This window comes from Drosophila montana, unplaced genomic scaffold (genome assembly GCF_035044405.1).
Source record: "Drosophila montana isolate Dmon_TW-CO22-7 unplaced genomic scaffold, ASM3504440v1 contig_310_1, whole genome shotgun sequence".
NCBI classification, from domain to species: Eukaryota; Metazoa; Arthropoda; class Insecta; order Diptera; family Drosophilidae; genus Drosophila; species Drosophila montana.
In genome coordinates, this window is record NW_026997987.1 from 133,599 (window position 1) to 152,949 (window position 19,351).

The 19,351-nt window shown below is 40.7% G+C and overlaps 3 protein-coding genes across 4 annotated transcripts; all 3 read right to left on the reverse strand.

The window, feature by feature from the left end:
* Window positions 1-9,462: 9,462 nt before the first annotated feature.
* Window positions 9,463-14,287, reverse strand: LOC135430932 (uncharacterized). The gene is made up of 2 exons (XM_064685773.1): window positions 14,272-14,287; window positions 9,463-9,971 (listed from the first exon to the last, which is right to left on the reverse strand). The coding sequence occupies exon 2, from the start codon at window positions 9,838-9,840 to the stop codon at window positions 9,508-9,510; it is 333 nt and encodes a 110-aa protein (XP_064541843.1). The 5' UTR covers window positions 9,841-9,971; window positions 14,272-14,287; the 3' UTR covers window positions 9,463-9,507.
* A 130-nt stretch (window positions 14,288-14,417) lies between these two features.
* LOC135430935 (uncharacterized) lies at window positions 14,418-15,434 on the reverse strand. The gene has a single exon (XM_064685775.1). The coding sequence runs from the start codon at window positions 15,432-15,434 to the stop codon at window positions 14,418-14,420; it is 1,017 nt and encodes a 338-aa protein (XP_064541845.1).
* A 332-nt stretch (window positions 15,435-15,766) lies between these two features.
* Window positions 15,767-17,876, reverse strand: LOC135430933 (uncharacterized). 2 transcript variants are annotated; one of them, XR_010436701.1, is made up of 3 exons: window positions 16,642-17,876; window positions 16,246-16,531; window positions 15,767-16,183 (listed from the first exon to the last, which is right to left on the reverse strand). XR_010436701.1 is itself a non-coding variant. In XM_064685774.1 (3 exons), exons 2-3 carry the CDS (start codon window positions 16,274-16,276, stop codon window positions 15,904-15,906), a joined length of 315 nt encoding a protein of 104 aa, XP_064541844.1. In that variant the 5' UTR covers window positions 16,277-16,531; window positions 16,642-17,876; the 3' UTR covers window positions 15,767-15,903. The 2 variants fall into 2 exon arrangements, 1 of the variants encoding a protein (XP_064541844.1); XM_064685774.1 differs by having other exon boundaries at window positions 16,242-16,531.
* Between the last annotated feature and the right edge of the window lie 1,475 nt (window positions 17,877-19,351).

The following is a 19,351-nucleotide window of genomic DNA, read 5'->3' on the forward strand; positions in this document are numbered from 1 at the left end:
CACACATTTGTGTGTGTGTGTCTGTGTGTAGAGGTCGAAAATCAAAAATCCCAAAATATTGACAAATTTGCATCGGACAGGCAGGCAGGGACCAACAGGCACACTATCGCGTAAATGTTTCTATTCATATACCAAATATGCAAGTATGCGTGAATAGCAAAAATTGTAAGAGCACTGAGAGTAATCCAAAGCAGTTTACTGTAGTGGGAGCGAGATAAAAAACAGCGATTTGGATCACTCCAAATAACAAGATGCTGGGTGTCTTCTGCGTACTACTATGAATAGCGTTATTTATGGCATGCTCGACTTTGTTCATCAACTTATACCAATCTGCCTGCTTAATGGGCTCCGAGAGTTTACCTAACTTGGGGGTGAGAACACGATAAACTCTTTCAACTTGGCCATTAGCCTATGGTGACCCAGTAGCAACTTTGATACCTCGTTCTTTCAAGAAGTTCGCAAACTCTAGCGATGTAAAACATGTGCCTCGATCCGAGATGACTCTTACAGGCCTACTGTAAAACTCGAAGTATTTACTCAAGGCATCTTTGGCTTCACAAGTACTGATACTATTTACTGGAAATCATTTCACAAATTTTGTGAAATCATCTACGATTACTAAAATATGTTTTCTTTTTGATGTGATACTCCGTAAAGGGTTTTGATGGTCTATATGTAACGTATGAAAGGGTACTTCTGACTTCGATATACTATGTAATGCACGGCAAACAATTTCTAATAAATTGCGCTACTTTACTACGCATTGAAGAGAACCAATATGTTATTTTTAGGACAATGACACACTTGTCTGCCGCTAGACGTCCTAACTTCTCGTGTGCTATTCTGATTAATTGCTCTTCCATACACTTCGGAACATATAGACCTAAGTTGTCATCACTATCTCTTTGGTATATTATTGCATCTATAATTTAAAATTCTGTCTCGCGACTTTCCTCTATTAATTCTCTAATTTTTAGTTTGTAAGTTTAAGTCCACATCATCTGGGGTAACACCAACCACTCCAATTTCTAGTGCTGAGTCAAAATTTTCCGTCTCTTTTGCCCTACTCTCTATGAATCCATTTTTATTAATGCCTGCAATCTGGTCGATAGATTTTCTGCTTTACGTCTGTACTAAAGAATTACAATGATAGGGAGATTCTACTTCTGTTGTTTTACCCGAATAAAACGAAATGAGATGTATTTTTCCGCCATCTTGTCTTTGTAACAGTACTGCTCCATATCCGTGTGAGCTTTGCATCCGTATGCAACTCAGTTTCTCTGTTGGGACTAAAAATGGCTAAGATCGGAGGGTTCGCTAGTGCTTTTTTGAGCGTTTGAAATACTTCTAGTTGTTCTTTGTCAAGGGGAAAAGGACTACCCGCTTTTAGTAGTTCGAGCAATGGTTTTCTGGTTGGTTTTCATTCTGCGAATGACAACACAAAGGGTATAAAATATGATAAAAACCCTAAGCACGAATGTAGTGCTTTTATGTTTCGTAGAACTGGATTGCTTTTTAACGCTTCTATATGAAAGTCCCTTGGTACTATGAGCTTTTGTGTCACCTTATATCACAAAAACTCAATATCTCGTCTTAAGAATGTGAATTTCTTCATATTTATCTGTAAATTAAATCACTGATACGGGCTTACAACTTTTTTAAGATCTTCCTCTACTGTCTTTGTGCCACCATTATATTATCCATGTAAACTACGATGCTCTTTTTTCTAAGGAGGTCACTAAGCAAATTGAAAATGAATCTCTGAAACATGGTCCCGAAAGGTATTCTTAAATACTCGTACTGTCCATGAGGAGTTACGAACTCAGTATACGGGATTGAATTTTCCTAAACTCCAACCTGGTGATAGGTACTTTTAAAAACTATAACGGATTAACAACAATTATTCTCTAAATATTCCAGACAGTCCTCAATGAGAGGCAACGAAAGATTGTCCTTGACAATTCGCTTGTTCACACAACGATAATCGACACACATCCGGAGATCTCCTGACTTCTTTTTTACCAGAACCAAAGGGAAAGCATACGGAGATTCACTAAGTTTAATGACCTTTTTATTTAAAAGGGCCTTTATAATTTCTGCCACTTTGTCTCTCTCATAATAAGACAAGCGTCGTGCATTGTAGAATGGGGTTGTGTCCGTTTCTCTAATAGTCATGTTATATTTAAGGGGCACTGTAAAGTCACATGCTCGATACAGAAAATGAGTTCTAATTAGCTCCTTACATTTGTCTGCCAAAGATTTGCCAAACTCTACACCCACGTTAATGGTATCATTGTCTTCTATTTCAATACTAGCACAAAAGTCACTAAAATCCTCTTGCTCTTTAAAGTATTGACGACTACCATTAAATTAGTTGCCTACATCTTCGTTAAGTGATTAATTATTTAAGTTACAACTAATTATACCCTAAACCTATTAAAAATGGGTAAAAAGGGTATTATGTATTTGTGCAAATGTATATAACAGGCAGAAGAAAGCATCTCCGTCCCCATAAAGTGCATATATTCTTGATCAGCATCAACAGCCGAGTCGATCTAGCCATGTACATCTGTCTCTCCGTCTGTCCGTATGTATGAACGCAAGGATCTCTGAACCTATAAGAGCTAGAGACTTGATATTTTAGCTGTAGGTCCTCCTAGTCCACGCGCAGATCAAGTTTCTAAGTTTCTATATTTCTAATATTCGATAACTTGCCCCGTTTCCAAGTAATCGATACAAATCGATATCGAAATCCTGTTTTTTGCGCAATTTTGGTAAATAATAAGAGCTAGAGTCGCCAAACTTGACATGTAGCTTTGAGAATAATATATATATATCAACTATCTTTCATTTTATATCTATCGCCACCTCCCCGCTACCAACGCAAAGCTATAAATCAAGTTAATAAACCAACTTGTATTGTCCACTAATTTAAGCCACAATTAATGCAATTGAAAATTCAATTGAGAATACACAAATATTCTATATTCTATTCTACAATAAGATGTACTACCGAGAATTTCATAAAGATCGGTTAAGAAACACAAAAGTTATGTACGCACGTGTTAGCATCAGCTAGCGCAAATTCCAAGAATTTCTGTATACATGTACACACACACATTCATGCGCGTCTGCTTTGAATTCTCTCAACAGCATTGCAATTGCATTTGAATTGTTTTCTGTGCTGCTATTTTAATTGGTTTTTTTCTCATTAATACTCAATTATTGGTGTGGCTCTTGAGCAGAGGCGGCGGCAAGTGGTGCGAATAGTTGCGAGTTCAAACCCTGCCAAGGAAAACATTTTTTTTAATTTTACTTTTTCTTTATTACTACTAAAGGAAACGAGCGCGTAGCGAGAGCTGCATTTGGTGTTGGAAGAAGAGGGTTCAGGGTATCCCCTAGTCGGGAGCTCCCGACTAGAACCTCTTACTTGTTTTTTCATTGATTAAGTTGCTTATCACTAATAATTTGTTGGTCACTGGTGAACAAAGATGCACAAGTCGAATAAACGGTTTCATTTTATATTGAATTAATGGGTAAGTGATATTTAGCATTAATATTTTTCTTATGAACTAATTTATTCCAATGATTTCTAAAGCATCTTTTCCCAATAATACAGGTAGAGGTATAATAATATCTTATTGTCTACAATATTATGTGAAATCTCTATATATAAAACTGTTTGTCCTGACTGACTGACTGACTGACTGACTGACTGACTGACTGACTGACTGACTGACTGACTGATTGGTGATCAACGCACAGCCCAAACCGTAAGAGCTAGGAAGCTGAAATTTTCACTGTAGCTACCTTATGTGATGTAGGTGCACGTTAAGACGGGGTTTCGGGAAATTCCACTCGCAAGTGTGGAAAAATCGCGAAAAACGTTTGTATGTAACTTTTTTGTTTACCATCCGATCGGCCTCAAACTTATTTTCAAAGATCTTTGTTCAAATTCATTTGAAAGGTGTTTCACACTTTTCGAAAAATCCGTTCCTCCTTGGTGGAAATGGAGGTCAAAGATTTGGTGGGTGACGTTTCGCGCTCAAATTCATTTCCAGATATCTATAAGAAAAATCATTTGAGACGTGTTTCACACTTTTCGCAGAATTCAAACTTCTTCGGGGGGAATGCGATTTAAAGATTTTTTGGGTGAAGTTTTAAGTTGTGTCCGATTTGCTTCAAACTTATTTTCGAAGCTCTACATAAGAACTTAATATATACGTATTTCAGCGATTTGGGAAATTCCACCCGCAACAGTGGTAAATTGGCGGAAAACGGTTGTATGAAAGTTTTTAGTTTACCATCCGATCGGCCCCAAACTTATTTTTAAAGATCTTTGTTCAAATTCATTTAGGGGTGCTTCAGACTTTTCGAAAAATCCGTTCCTCCTTGGTGGAAATGGAGGTAAAAAATTTGGTGGGTGACGTTTCGCGCTCAAATTCGTTTCCAAAGTTCTATAAGAAAAATCTTTTGAGACGTGTTTCACACTTTTCGCAGTATCCAAACTTTTTCGGGTGGAATGCGACTCAAAGATTTTTTGTGTGAAGTTTTAAATTGTGTCCGATTTGCTTCAAACTCATTTTCAAAGCTCTACATAAGAATGTAATGAATACGTGTTTCAGCGATTTGAGAAATTCCACTCGCAACAGTGGTAAATTGGCGGAAAATGTTTGTATGAAAGTTATTTGTTTACCGTCCGATCAGTTTCAAAATCATTTCAAATTTGCTTGAGAACATTGATTTTATAACATACGTGCCACGGGCAAGGCCGGGCTATACCCGCTAGTAATATATATTTTTGTGAGAAAATCCATTCGGCATTTCAACTTTCCCCATGTTGGGATAGGCCGCCCTCCTAATCCACGGTATTGACTGATTTCAGATTTTAACTTTATTTTTTTTTGGTATTAATGCTTTGTGAATGAAGCTTACGGGACTCCCCGTATCAAATAAACTAAAAATACTTGTGCCTGTTTCTTCATCAAACGGAACTCGTAATTGTATTAATTGAACAGTTACTCGTTATTATTAAGCTCACCCGTACCTTCGTTGTCTTGCACTGCTTCAATTGTTGTTGTAGTATTGCGCTTAGGACTGCGCGCATAATGATGATCCATACTACAGAACTTAAAGCACGCCCCTTCTGGCCTCTTTGGCTGGCTGCACTCCTTTATCATATGACCAAAGCCACGGCAATTATAGCAAAGTATCTCAGTGGTTTTTTGCTGTTGACTTTCTGCATTACTTCCCGTTGCTCGTCCTCTTGGCATTTCGCTGCTACGACTAGGCACATTAGCTGAAGCTTTTCGCTCTTTCTCATATACAATCATCTTGTCAATCATTGCACGATCAAGTAGCCATCATCGCCAGAAAAGCTCCGCACTAGAGTATCGAGGTGACTGCCATCAAGGCGCTACTTTGGCGCTATCTGAAAATCAGCCACCTCTTTTTCAGCTTTTGTTATAGCTAACTGCAACTCGGCAATGCGTTTTCTGCTTTCCAATAATTTCGCAATTGCTGAATTCCGCGACCTTCTGTCCGCCAAGGTTGTAAGTAGGGTTTTCGAAATTGCATCACTATGGTTGTTTCTTTCTTTCTCACGTACGCTTGCCTCAACTACCTTTGGCGCCATGTTTCCCGGAATTTGAGCGTCTCCTTCATCGTCTACACCTAACATTTTGTTATCTCCCTCAAACAGATCCAGCATCCAATCTCCTCCTGCGGCTCCGGCCCTATCCATGGGACCATCCATGATTGCTTTTAGGGCTGAGCGCAATTGATGAGTTGAGACGTTTTCTTCAAACTCGACGCTTTGGGCACTCAATAGGGAAATTAATACGCTCCTTGATTTTTTCAATATCTCAGTGTATTTCATTGCCAATAATTTGCAATGTTATTTGGGTATACCCCACACCTGATATGTAAAATACCCATGGCCGTTGGCTTCATTTGGATAATTCTTGTCCGTTCCGTACGGCTCCGATTCAAGAACTGAATTCCGTTTTCTTCCTCTTATTATTTTCTTTGAAGTTTCGATATCGTCACCGATATCGATACTTCAGACATACTGCATTGTGTTGCTTATTATCTTATTATATAATATGGTAACATTGATTACATTCAAATTCACATTCGATTGGTTGTCGATATTACAATATAGAAACTTAACTTACACTATCCTGGACACTTAGAGAGATACCACTGTGGTAACTATACACTGTCTTGAGTGTCCTAGCGCTGGAGATTTTTGATAAAGCCCAATTAATGGGAGAGTCACAATTGGTAATGGGCGTTTTAAAATCTAATAGCCACCTAAATCCCTTTCTAAGCAATTCATTGTATTTAAATTTGCTCAAGCAGAAATTAAAGTCTCCTAAAAGAAACTCTTCCTTTGCTGCCAGTTCTTCTGAAATTTCTAAGCTATCTACATTCTTAGAAAGTAAAACTAACAGCTCTGCCCATCTAGTCTCTGCTGCCAATGAGCAGGTGAACTGCGAATACTTTTCAAAACCCTATAGCAATCATCGTGACGTATTAAATTTTCTAAATAATCCTCATTAAGGGCTTGTGCTGTTCCTTATATTAAGCATTTCCAATTTTTTATAATTGAGAAATCAATTATCCCTTCTACAACCTCTCCTATCAAAATTTCTAAGTTCTGACCTTACTATGGTTGTTAAACCTTCAGGAAACTTACTCTTAATGCCAGCAAAAATAGTTGGGAAGGCCAGCTCCTCTGAATCACGATCTTCGAGCATGTCTAAAGGCCGCTGACCCTCCCCAGGAACTATAACTATTCTTTGCATGGCAATATTTTCGACAGGAACGTTTTCTAATAATGTTTCCAGGCCTCCTGGATTAATGTCTTCTTCTATATTATCCTGCTCATCCATGGAGTTTTGAGCAGATCTTGCCACTAATTGCGATACTAAGTCCCTGTCGTTAGCAGATGTAACAAACGGATCTTCGTCAGACGAAAAGGACGACAACCACTGTCCGTTAACAATAATTTGATGCTTTCTGTAAAGCTCGGTGTTGACTTAAAATTGTATTGCATCAGCAACTTTAGAAGGCTTATGGTTTCAGCCATGAATTCATTGCTTTATTCCATCCTACGTTTGAGATGAATTTGAACTACCTCGCTCTCATTAAACGCCCTCGGAAGGTACGTAACAACATTGGCCACAGGAATGGGTACATTGACCACTGCTTATTTAACTGCATTTTGTCGGCCATATCCCAAAGACTTAATAATCATGAAAGGAAGGCGAGGGTAAGTTAGCGTTTCCTCTATTACTATTATTACTCCTGTACTGGCTAATTCGCTGGGACAAACTTCTTGTGTTACGTGCCTGCTCAATTATCCTATGGATCGGATTCTCTCTAACCTGTGATCTTTGATTCCTATTCCTAGCTCTTTCTAAAAGTCGTCGTTCTCTGTGTTGTCGATGGCGGGCCCGCCGAATGTTGTCTCGTTCTTGTTCGTCTGCCCTATAAACTGGGTCCTGTCGACGTCTCGAATGGTCTTAAGAATTTTGTCTCTGTTCGTTTGCCCGATAGACTGAGTCTTGTCTGCGTCTCGATCAACGCTCAGTATTACCTACTGCTCCTGTTGTATTGCACGAAAATAAACTCGACAAGTCGAGTGGTCTTCAGTATTTTGTCTGTGTTCGTTTGCCCGGTAGATTGGGTCTTGTCTACGTCTCGATCGACGCGAAGTATCAGCCAATTGCTCCTGTTGCCTTACTGAAGAATTAGCTCGGCAAGTCGAGTGGTCTTCAGTATTTTGTCGTTGTTCGTTTGCCCGGTAGATTGGGTCTTGTCAACGTCTCGATCGATGTGAAGTATCAGTCAATTGCTCCAGTTGCCTTACTGGAGAATGAGCTCGTCGAGTCGAGTGGTCTTCAGTATTATGTCTCTGTTCGTGTATTCTATATACTGGGTTTTGTCTTCGTCTCGAGTGGTCTTCAGAATTATATATCTGTTCAGTTGCCCTATAAACTGAGTCTTGTCTGCGAACTTGGTTTCGTTGCCTATTTCTATTCCTTTCAATGTTTCTAAAATCATCAGATTCCCTACGCTGTTTTTGAGACTCTATATTATTTATCCTCTCTTGCTCAGCATATTCAGAGATAGACCTATTTAACTGATTTCTAGTTCGTTGTCTCTGAGACCTATTGGAAGCTGATACTCTTTTTGTCCTCGGTATCCTACCTTAATAGTAATAATTGTTTAAATTTTAAAGAAAAACAAAAATTTTAATATTTGTATATAATAATGTACATACATATGTCTGTTCATATTATTTTCTTTCCACAAGTAGTAGAAGACCGCAAAATTGAACTTTTCAGCACTGTTACTATAAATCAGCGAGCGAAATTTAAGAATTTTATTTTATAAATATTTTTTTAATTAAATATCAATATTAACTAGACATATTAATTGAAAGTGTAATAAAGGTTAACTGATATATTAATATATATTATCATTAGATTGATGTTGTTATCCCCTGAACCCATTGAAAATGGGTAAAAAGGGTACAATGTTTTTGTGCAAATGTATGTAACAGGCAGAAGGAAGCATCTCCGACCCCATAAAGTACATATATTCTTGATCAGCATCAGTAGCCGAGTCGATCTAGCCATGTCCGTCTGTCTGTCCGGCCGTCCGTTTGGTAAATAAAAAGAGCTAGAGTCACCAAACTTGGCATGTAGCTTCTAGAATAGTATATATATATCAAGTATCTTTCATTTTATAGCTATCGCCACCTCCCCGCTACCACCATAAAGCTATAAATCATGTTAGTAAACCAACTTGTATTGCCCACGAATTTAAGCCACAATTTAAATGCGATTGTCATTGTGAGAATACACAAATATTTTATAGTATAATAAGATCTTCTACTGAAAATTTCATCAAGATCGGTTAAGAAACATGAAGGAAAGTGTGCTTTGGCCTGCAAACACGTGCAGCAGCAAGCGCAAATTCCAAGAATTTCTGTATACATGTACACACACATATTCATGCGCGTCTGCTTTGAATTCTATCAACAGCATTGCAATTGTGATTGTATTGTTTTCTGCTGCTATTTGAATTTGTTTTTTTCTCATTAAGACTTAATGGTTGCTGGGGCTATTGAGTAGAAGGGGCGGAAAGCAGCGTGGTATTTAATAAATTTAGTAGCGCGCGCATTTTCATATGTATTTCAAATCGTGGCGGTAGGACAGTAAGTATTTTCCATTCATTCATACTGTTTTGAGGAGATGCTAGTTTGCACCCCACTTCGGCCCCTTTTATGTTTTATAAATTTTAATAAAAATCAAAGGAGCCTTTAGACTGCTTGTAATGCGTGATTTACTTCTCGAACTTTCAACAATAACTATCGATAGATTAGTGGTTAGCAATTTACAATGGTATTTTATGGTGGTTTAAAAATAATAGTATGTGACTTCAATATCGTGATTTGAGAAGTAAAGATATATTGTAATTCAGATATAATATTATTCAGAGGGCGTTCTGCTGCGAACATGCTCCCCCCGTTGGAAGATACAAGCTTTCAACCGATGTGGTCTCGGTTGGCAGAACGGCGATTTTGGCAATAGCTCTCTTGACCAGACCATTTTGTGTACGAATGACTGCTACTCTCACAATGCCGTCGTCACCCGTGAAGACGCTGTCGACTCGACCAACCGGCCACCTGAGTGGTGGTGCATTGTCCTGCTTGAGCAGCACGATGCTGCCGGCCTGAAGATTTTGCTTGGACGATCGCCATTTCCCGCGCTCTTGGAGCAACGACAAATACGATGTACTCCATTTCTTCCAAAATGATTGCTGCATGTGACATATTCGCTGCCAACGGCTGAGGCGACCTATGCTTAGGTGAGTTATGTCTGGCTCGTCGATAGTGGCATTGGCTTTGCCCCAGATGAAGTGCCCAGGCGTGAGTATCTCCAAGTCATTCGGGTTTTCTGTAATAGAGCAAAGCGGTCTTGAGTTAAGCATTGCGGATATTTGACAGATGAGAGTTCGGAATTCGTGGAATGAGAGAAGAGAATTTCCAACGACGCGGTAAAAATGATATTTTGCTGACTTGACAGCGGCCTCCCACAATCCTCCAAAATGTGGCGAACGGGGCGGAATGAATTTCCAGTTGATTCCCAGAGCTAGGCAGTTGCGAACAATCTCATTGCGCTGGGGATCGCTTATAAACAGGTCGCGCAGTTCCTTCAGCTCATTTCGAGCACCCACGAAATTTGTGGCGTTGTCTGTCCATATTGTATGCGGTTTCCCTCGAAGGCTGATGAATCTCTTCAAGGCAGCGATAAACGATGACGTGGACAGGTCCTCTACCAACTCTAAATGCGTAGCTTTCGTTGCAAAGCATATAAAAATTGAGATGTAGCATTTCGTTGGTGAGCGATTCCTGACCTCTGATTTGACGTAGAAAGGACCGCAAAAGTCGATGCCAGTTACGTGAAACGTCGGACTTGGCTGCACACGCTCAGCTGGTAGCGGGGCCATGACTTGCTCCATAAGTTTAGGTCGCATTCGAAAGCAGCGCACGCACCTGTTGATGATATTTGAGACAGCCTTGAGACCTCCGATGGGCCAGTATCGCTGGCGGAGTGTTGCTAGAAGGAATTGCGGACCAGCATGAAGAAATTCCAAATGATAATATGTGATCATAGCTGCGGTCACTGGGTGGCGTTTAGGCAACAATAACGGATGCTTTGCTTCATATTCCAAGTTTGAGTTCTGAAGGCGCCCGCCGATGCGCAAGAGTCCCTCAGCGTCCAACAGTGGGCACAATGAACGAAGTTTGCTTTCTGTTGGAAGCGGCATTTTTAAGCTGAGTGCTTTGTACTCTTCGGCGAAGTGCGTAAGTTGAATGTTTTTTATAAGTAAATGCGTTCCGCACTTGATATCATCTGGAGTGAGTGGACCTTTTGAACTCGTCGAATCAGATCTTTTTAACGCTATAAATCGATACACGTATGCGAAAGTGCGCTGTAACTTGGCAAATGTGTTGTTGAATTTACAAGATGCCGATAGGTCCGTCTTCGTTGATAGTACCAGCACTTCCTGGCGTCGTTCTGGAAGCTCAAAGGGATAGGCGACGTTTTGAGGCCAAGTCGAGCTAGCGGCCTGTATAAATGGGGGTCCATTATGCCATAGCTGTGAGTCTAAAAGTTCCAAAGGTGTGCATCCACGTGATAAAATGTCCGCAGGGTTCAGCTGAGAGGGTACATGATGCCAGGTCATGCCCTTGGTCCGCTCCTGTATTTGTGATACCCTGTTGGATACAACGACGTTAAACTTTGAAGGTGATTCACGAATCCATGTTGAGCTACCTACTGTTGAGTCGGTCCAGCAATGATATATGCATTCGAACTGAATGCACTTGGCAATGTTTCCTATGAGCTCTGATAATAAAAGTGCAGCTGCCAGCTCAAGCTTTGGGATTGTCAGCCTGTATAAATGGGGGTCCATTATGCCATAGCTGTGAGCTTATATTAAGCATTTCCAATTTTTTATAATTGAGAAATCAATTATCTTTTCTACAACCTCTCCTATCAAAGATTCTAAGTTCTGACCTTACTATGGTTGTTAAACCTTCTGGAAACTTACTCTTAATGCCAGCAAAAATAGTTGGGAAGGCCAGCTCCTCTGAATCACGATCTTCGAGCATGTCTAAAGGCCGCTGACCCTCCCCAGGAACTATAACTATTCTTTGCATGGCAATATTTTCGACAGGAACGTTTTCTAATAATGTTTCCTGGCCTCCTGGATTAATGTCTTCTTCTATATTATTCTGCTCATCCATGGAGTTTTGAGCAGATCTTGCCACTAATTGCGATACTAAGTCCCTGTCGTTAGCAGATGTAACAAACGGATCTTCGTCAGACGAAAAGGACGACAACCACTGTCCGTTAACAATAATTTGATGCTTTCTGTAAAGCTCGGTGTTGACTTAAAATTGTATTGCATCAGCAACTTTAGAAGGCTTATGGTTTCAGCCATGAAGTCATTGCTTTATTCCATCCTACGTTTGAGATGAATTTGAACTACCTCGCTCTCATTAAACGCCCTCGGAAGGTACGTAACAACATTGGCCACAGGAATGGGTACATTGACCACTGCTTATTTAACTGCATTTTGTCGGCCATATCCCAAAGACTTAATAATCATGAAAGGAAGGCGAGGGTAAGTTAGCGTTTCCTCTATTACTATTATTACTCCTGTACTGGCTAATTCGCTGGGACAAACTTCTTGTGTTACGTGCCTGCTCAATTATCCTATGGATCGGATTCTCTCTAACCTGTGATCTTTGATTCCTATTCCTAGCTCTTTCTAAAAGTCGTCGTTCTCTGTGTTGTCGATGGCGGGCCCGCCGAATGTTGTCTCGTTCTTGTTCGTCTGCCCTATAAACTGGGTCCTGTCGACGTCTCGAATGGTCTTAAGAATTTTGTCTCTGTTCGCTTGCCCGATAGACTGAGTCTTGTCTGCGTCTCGATCAACGCTCAGTATTACCTACTGCTCCTGTTGTATTACACGAAAATAAACTCGACAAGTCGAGTGGTCTTCAGTATTTTGTCTGTGTTCGTTTGCCCGGTAGATTGGGTCTTGTCTACGTCTCGATCGACGCGAAGTATCAGCCAATTGCTCCTGTTGCCTTACTCAAGAATTAGCTCGGCAAGTCGAGTGGTCTTCAGTATTTTGTCGTTGTTCGTTTGCCCGGTAGATTGGGTCTTGTCTACGTCTCGATCGACGTGAAGTATCAGTCAATTGCTCCAGTTGCCTTACTGGAGAATGAGCTCGTCGAGTCGAGTGGTCTTCAGTATTATGTCTCTGTTCGTGTATTCTATATACTGGGTTTTGTCTTCGTCTCGAGTGGTCTTCAGAATTATATATCTGTTCAGTTGCCCTATAAACTGAGTCTTGTCTGCGAACTTGGTTTCGTTGCCTATTTCTATTCCTTTCAATGTTTCTAAAATCATCAGATTCCCTACGCTGTTTTTGAGACTCTATATTATTTATCCTCTCTTGCTCAGCATATTTAGAGATAGACCTATTTAACTGATTTCTAGTTCGTTGTCTCTGAGACCTATTGGAAGCTGATACTCTTTTTGTCCTCGGTATCCTACCTTAATAGTAATAATTGTTTAAATTTTAAAGAAAAACAAAAATTTTAATATTTGTATATAATAATGTACATACATATGTCTGTTCATATTATTTTCTTTCCACAAGTAGTAGAAGACCGCAAAATTGAACTTTTCAGCACTGTTACTATAAATCAGCGAGCGAAATTTAAGAATTTTATTTTATAAATATTTTTTTAATTAAATATCAATATTAACTAGACATATTAATTGAAAGTGTAATAAAGGTTAACTGATATATTAATATATATTATCATTAGATTGATGTTGTTATCCCCTGAACCCATTGAAAATGGGTAAAAAGGGTACAATGTTTTTGTGCAAATGTATGTAACAGGCAGAAGGAAGCATCTCCGACCCCATAAAGTACATATATTCTTGATCAGCATCAGTAGCCGAGTCGATCTAGCCATGTCCGTCTGTCTGTCCGGCCGTCCGTTTGGTAAATAAAAAGAGCTAGAGTCACCAAACTTGGCATGTAGCTTCTAGAATAGTATATATATATCAAGTATCTTTCATTTTATAGCTATCGCCACCTCCCCGCTACCACCATAAAGCTATAAATCATGTTAGTAAACCAACTTGTATTGCCCACGAATTTAAGCCACAATTTAAATGCGATTGTCATTGTGAGAATACACAAATATTTTATAGTATAATAAGATCTTCTACTGAAAATTTCATCAAGATCGGTTAAGAAACATGAAGGAAAGTGTGCTTTGGCCTGCAAACACGTGCAGCAGCAAGCGCAAATTCCAAGAATTTCTGTATACATGTACACACACATATTCATGCGCGTCTGCTTTGAATTCTATCAACAGCATTGCAATTGTGATTGTATTGTTTTCTGCTGCTATTTGAATTTTTTTTTTTATCATTAAGACTTAATTGTTGCTGGGGCTATTGAGTAGAAGGGGCGGAAAGCAGCGTGGTATTTAATAAATTTAGTAGCGCGCGCATTTTCATATGTATATCAAATCGTGGCGGTAGGACAGTAAGTATTTTCCATTCATTCATACTGTTTTAAGGAGATGCTAGTTTTATGTTTTATAAATTTTAATAAAAATCAAAGGAGCCTTTAGACTGCTTGTAATGCGTGATTTACTTCTCGAACTTTCAACAATAACTATCGATAGATTAGTGGTTAGCAATTTACAATGGTATTTTATGGTGGTTTAAAAATAATAGTATGTGACTTCAATATCGTGATTTGAGAAGTAAAGATATATTGTAATTCAGATATAATATTATTCAGAGGGCGTTCTGCTGCGAACATGCTCCCCCCGTTGGAAGATACAAGCTTTCAACCGATGTGGTCTCGGTTGGCAGAACGGCGATTTTGGCAATAGCTCTCTTGACCAGACCATTTTGTGTACGAATGACTGCTACTCTCACAATGCCGTCGTCACCCGTGAAGACGCTGTCGACTCGACCAAGCGGCCACCTGAGTGGTGGTGCATTGTCCTCCTTGAGCAGCACGATGCTGCCGGCCTGAAGATTTTGCTTGGACGATCGCCATTTCCCGCGCTCTTGGAGCAACGACAAATACGATGTACTCCATTTCTTCCAAAATGATTGCTGCATGTGACATATTCGCTGCCAACGGCTGAGGCGACCTATGCTTAGGTGAGTTATGTCTGGCTCGTCGATAGTGGCTTTGGCTTTGCCCCAGATGAAGTGCCCAGGCGTGAGTATCTCCAAGTCATTCGGGTTTTCTGTAATAGAGCAAAGCGGTCTTGAGTTAAGCATTGCGGATATTTGACAGATGAGAGTTCGGAATTCGTGGAATGAGAGAAGAGAATTTCCAACGACGCGGTAAAAATGATATTTTGCTGACTTGACAGCGGCCTCCCACAATCCTCCAAAATGTGGCGAACGGGGCGGAATGAATTTCCAGTTGATTCCCAGAGCTAGGCAGTTGCGAACAATCTCATTGCGCTGGGGATCGCTTATAAACAGGTCGCGCAGTTCCTTCAGCTCATTTCGAGCACCCACGAAATTTGTGGCGTTGTCTGTCCATATTGTATGCGGTTTCCCTCGAAGGCTGATGAATCTCTTCAAGGCAGCGATAAACGATGACGTGGACAGGTCCTCTACCAACTCTAAATGCGTAGCTTTCGTTGCAAAGCATATAAAAATTGAGATGTAGCATTTCGTTGGTGAGCGATTCCTGACCTCTGATTTGACGTAGAAAGGACCGCAAAAGTCGATGCCAGTTACGTGAAACGTCGGACTTGGCTGCACACGCTCAGCTGGTAGCGGGGCCATGACTTGCTCCATAAGTTTAGGTCGCATTCGAAAGCAGCGCACGCTGCTTGAGACCTCCGATGGGCCAGTATCGCTGGCGGAGTGTTGCTAGAAGGAATTGCGGACCAGCATGAAGAAATTCCAAATCATAATATGTGATCATAGCTGCGGTCACTGGGTGGCGTTTAGGCAACAATAACGGATGCTTTGCTTCATATTCCAAGTTTGAGTTCTGAAGGCGCCCGCCGATGCGCAAGAGTCCCTCAGCGTCCAACAGTGGGCACAATGAACGAAGTTTGCTTCTTGTTGGAAGCGGCCTTTTTAAGCTGAGTGCTTTGTACTCTTCGGCGAAGTGCGTAAGTTGAATGTTTTTTATAAGTAAATGCGTTCCGCACTTGATATCATATGGAGTGAGTGGACCTTTTGAACTCGTCGAATCAGATCTTTTTAGCGCTATAAATCGATACACGTATGCGAAAGTGCGCTGTAACTAGGCAAATGTGTTGTTGAATTTACAAGATGCCGATAGGTCCGTCTTCGTTGATAGTACCAGCACTTTCTGGCGTCGTTCTGGAAGCTCAAAGGGATAGGCGACGTTTTGAGGCCAAGTCGAGCTAGCGGCCTGTATAAATGGGGGTCCATTATGCCATAGCTGTGAGTCTAAAAGTTCCAAAGGTGTGCATCCACGTGATAAAATGTCCGCAGGGTTCAGCTGAGAGGGTACATGATGCCAGGTCATGCCCTTGGTCCGCTCCTGTATTTGTGATACCCTGTTGGATACAACGACGTTAAACTTTGAAGGTGATTCACGAATCCATGTTGAGCTACCTACTGTTGAGTCGGTCCAGCAATGATATCTGCATTCGAACTGAATGCACTTGGCAATGTTTCCTATGAGCTCTGATAATAAAAGTGCAGCTGCCAGCTCAAGCTTTGGGATTGTCAGCGTCTTTAATGGGGCGACCCTTGATTTAGAGCATAGCAAATGTGATGAAAATACCCCTTGCATTTCGGATCTGACAAATACGCAAGCACCATAAGCGGCTGTGCTGGCGTCGCAAAATCCATGCAGCTCATACGTAGCCAGCGGCATCAATACAAAACGGGAGAATTTCAAGCTGCAGACAAATGAGAGTTGCGATATGAGTTTGATCCATTCGAAGTGCAGCGACTGCGACAGGCATTCGTCTCAATTGACCCTTTCCTTCCACAGTGCTTGGAGAAATACCTTTAACCTGGTAACGATGGGCGCGATCAATCCAGGGTGTACGTCCTTATGCTTTCATTTTGGTGATCACGCCATAAGATGCATTGCAGAAATTGATCTGGATGCGTTATTCGGACACAGCGGTACATCTTACAGATGTCACCGCACATGGCAACCTTTAAAAAACGAAACTGAATTAGAATGTTGACTAATTTGGGTTGAATTGCTGGGCCTGTATGCAAAAGATCATTCAGAGATGCGCCTGATGTGGATTTGGCTGATCCATCAAAAACGACGAGCAATTTGGTGGTTGAGCTATCTGGCTTTTCTACGCAGTGGTGGGGTAAATAGAATTGTGGGACAAGCTGCTGCTTGGAAGCCAAAGACATGTGGCCCAACTCGATGTATTCGCACATGAATGCAGAGTAGCTCTCCTTCAGCTGGTGATTTTTGTCCAATTTGTTTTCGAGCGACTTGAAACGTCGTAGAGCACGTTGATATGAGTCTCCTAGCGTGTCGAAGCTGAGCTTTGCTGGAAGCCTAACTGAATACTGCCCTGACTTTAGTCGCGTGTAGCCTTGGAGAAATAGCTGCTCACATAGTGCGTCTTCATCAGAGAGCGCAGGGGTTGTACCGCAGCAATTGTCGACTTCCCAGAAACGTTTTACAATATCCGACAGTGGATCCTCCCATGGATTAGGTTCCTTGTAAAGGGCTGAAAGGGATGTGTGTTTGTTGTGTACGCGAGAGAGTCCGCCAGACGCAATCCATCCGAGCTTGGTCTTTTGGAGCGTTGGTAGGTTATCCGCCATTCGAATTTGGCCGATGCAAATGAGATCGAAAAAAGTGCGGCACCAAGTAATTAATCTATTCTTTGAGATTTGAAAAACGATGGATCCGCGAGCGAGATGTTTTTGGGGATATTCCACCCAGAGATGTCTAACCCAAAGTGGGGCTGATAACCCGTTATACTGCGAGTAACGACTGCTGAAAATGATGTGCTGAAGCTCCTATCACGTGACTGCGCTGATATGTCAGTGGACATGTTAGAAGATAGGGTTGATTCGCCTATACCAGATATTGATACGGCAGCATGATGAGTTTTGAGTTGGAGCTGCTTTACTAGACGAGCAGTGATAAAGTTGAGTTGAGATCCAGAATCCAGTAATGCACGGCAGGGTATGAATACACCTGAGTGGCTCTTGGCATATAAGATGGCGGTTGGAAGCACCACATAGTCTACAGGCTGGGCATTCGTGGCTTCGTGGCTTCCTGAGCGGATATTTCCCTACCCGAAATAAACGTATGTCCTATATGATGTAACTTTTGCTTTATAGTTACATTGCCCCTGCTAATCTCACTTACAGCTTCACGCATAGGCTTTGAAATTGCTCTCTGGGACTTGTTGATATAATTAACGACGTAACTGAGGCAAGCATAGGGATCTTATATAAACTGAACATCTATGGCTATTGGCTCGCTGCAGTAGAAGAAGGTGAGTATTAAAAGCGTTTAGCTTAATTTCTGGGAATGATCGCTATAAATATATTTTGGTCTTCTTAATACTCGACCTGACTGCCTTTATATAGCACTCATAACTTAAGCTAAATTGATCGTGGGTAAAAAGGTTATTGAAATTACTAAGGTAATCTATGGTTTCACGATCAAACGGATATTCTAAAACGCCCTGAATCTCTTCGAAATATCTGCGATGCACTCCTTTATTTTCAGCATCGTCTTCTTATGGGAATACAAATTCTGTTTGGGTCATTGGAATACCAAATCTATATATTTTTTGTGCCCTAACTTCTCGGCTACATGAGTGCACGTGATTGTGAGTTTGATACTCCAAAAATGGAGCCACATCCGGGTTATTTGTTTGAGTTGTAATAAACTGATCAATAAAGGACTTCACAGACGGAATGCTTGACTCATCAGCCAAGTCAACCATCGAGGCTTCTTTCAGCCAAAAAACATGACATGAATGTGAGGGAGCCTCTTTGCTGAAACTCAACTCGCCAACTCTGTGACTTCCAAAAACACCGCCTTCCTTTTTCATTCGTATTAAAACCTGCCTATAACGAAAATCAAAATACCTAGCGCAACTAACAGAGTCGGCTCTAATTAAATGGGATTTATTGTCAAAACTTAAATAAGCTGCCAGTTCTTCTGAAATTTCTAAGCTATCTACATTCTTAGAAAGTAAAACTAACAGCTCTGCCCATCTAGTCTCTGCTGCCAATGAGCAGGTGAACTGCGAATACTTTTCAAAACCCTATAGCAATCATCGTGACGTATTAAATTTTCTAAATAATCCTCATTAAGGGCTTGTGCTGTTCCTTATATTAAGCATTTCCAATTTTTTATAATTGAGAAATCAATTATCTTTTCTACAACCTCTCCTATCAAAGATTCTAAGTTCTGACCTTACTATGGTTGTTAAACCTTCTGGAAACTTACTCTTAATGCCAGCAAAAATAGTTGGGAAGGCCAGCTCCTCTGAATCACGATCTTCGAGCATGTCTAAAGGCCGCTGACCCTCCCCAGGAACTATAACTATTCTTTGCATGGCAATATTTTCGACAGGAACGTTTTCTAATAATGTTTCCTGGCCTCCTGGATTAATGTCTTCTTCTATATTATTCTGCTCATCCATGGAGTTTTGAGCAGATCTTGCCACTAATTGCGATACTAAGTCCCTGTCGTTAGCAGATGTAACAAACGGATCTTC

What these genes read in the sequence shown, in the direction of transcription:
- LOC135430933 (XM_064685774.1), bottom strand. Translation starts at nt 16,276, where the DNA reads ATGCAGATATCATTGCTGGACCGACTCAACAGTAG. An exon ending in CTGGACCGACTCAACAGTAG is followed by an intron (nt 16,184 to 16,241) that starts GTAGCTCAACAT and finishes TGTATCCAACAG; the next exon opens with GGTATCACAAATACAGGAGC.
- LOC135430935 (XM_064685775.1), bottom strand. Translation starts at nt 15,434, where the DNA reads ATGGCCCCGCTACCAGCTGAGCGTGTGCAGCCAAGTCCGACGTTTCAC.
- LOC135430932 (XM_064685773.1), bottom strand. Translation starts at nt 9,840, where the DNA reads ATGCAGCAATCATTTTGGAAGAAATGGAGTACATCGTATTTGTCGTTG.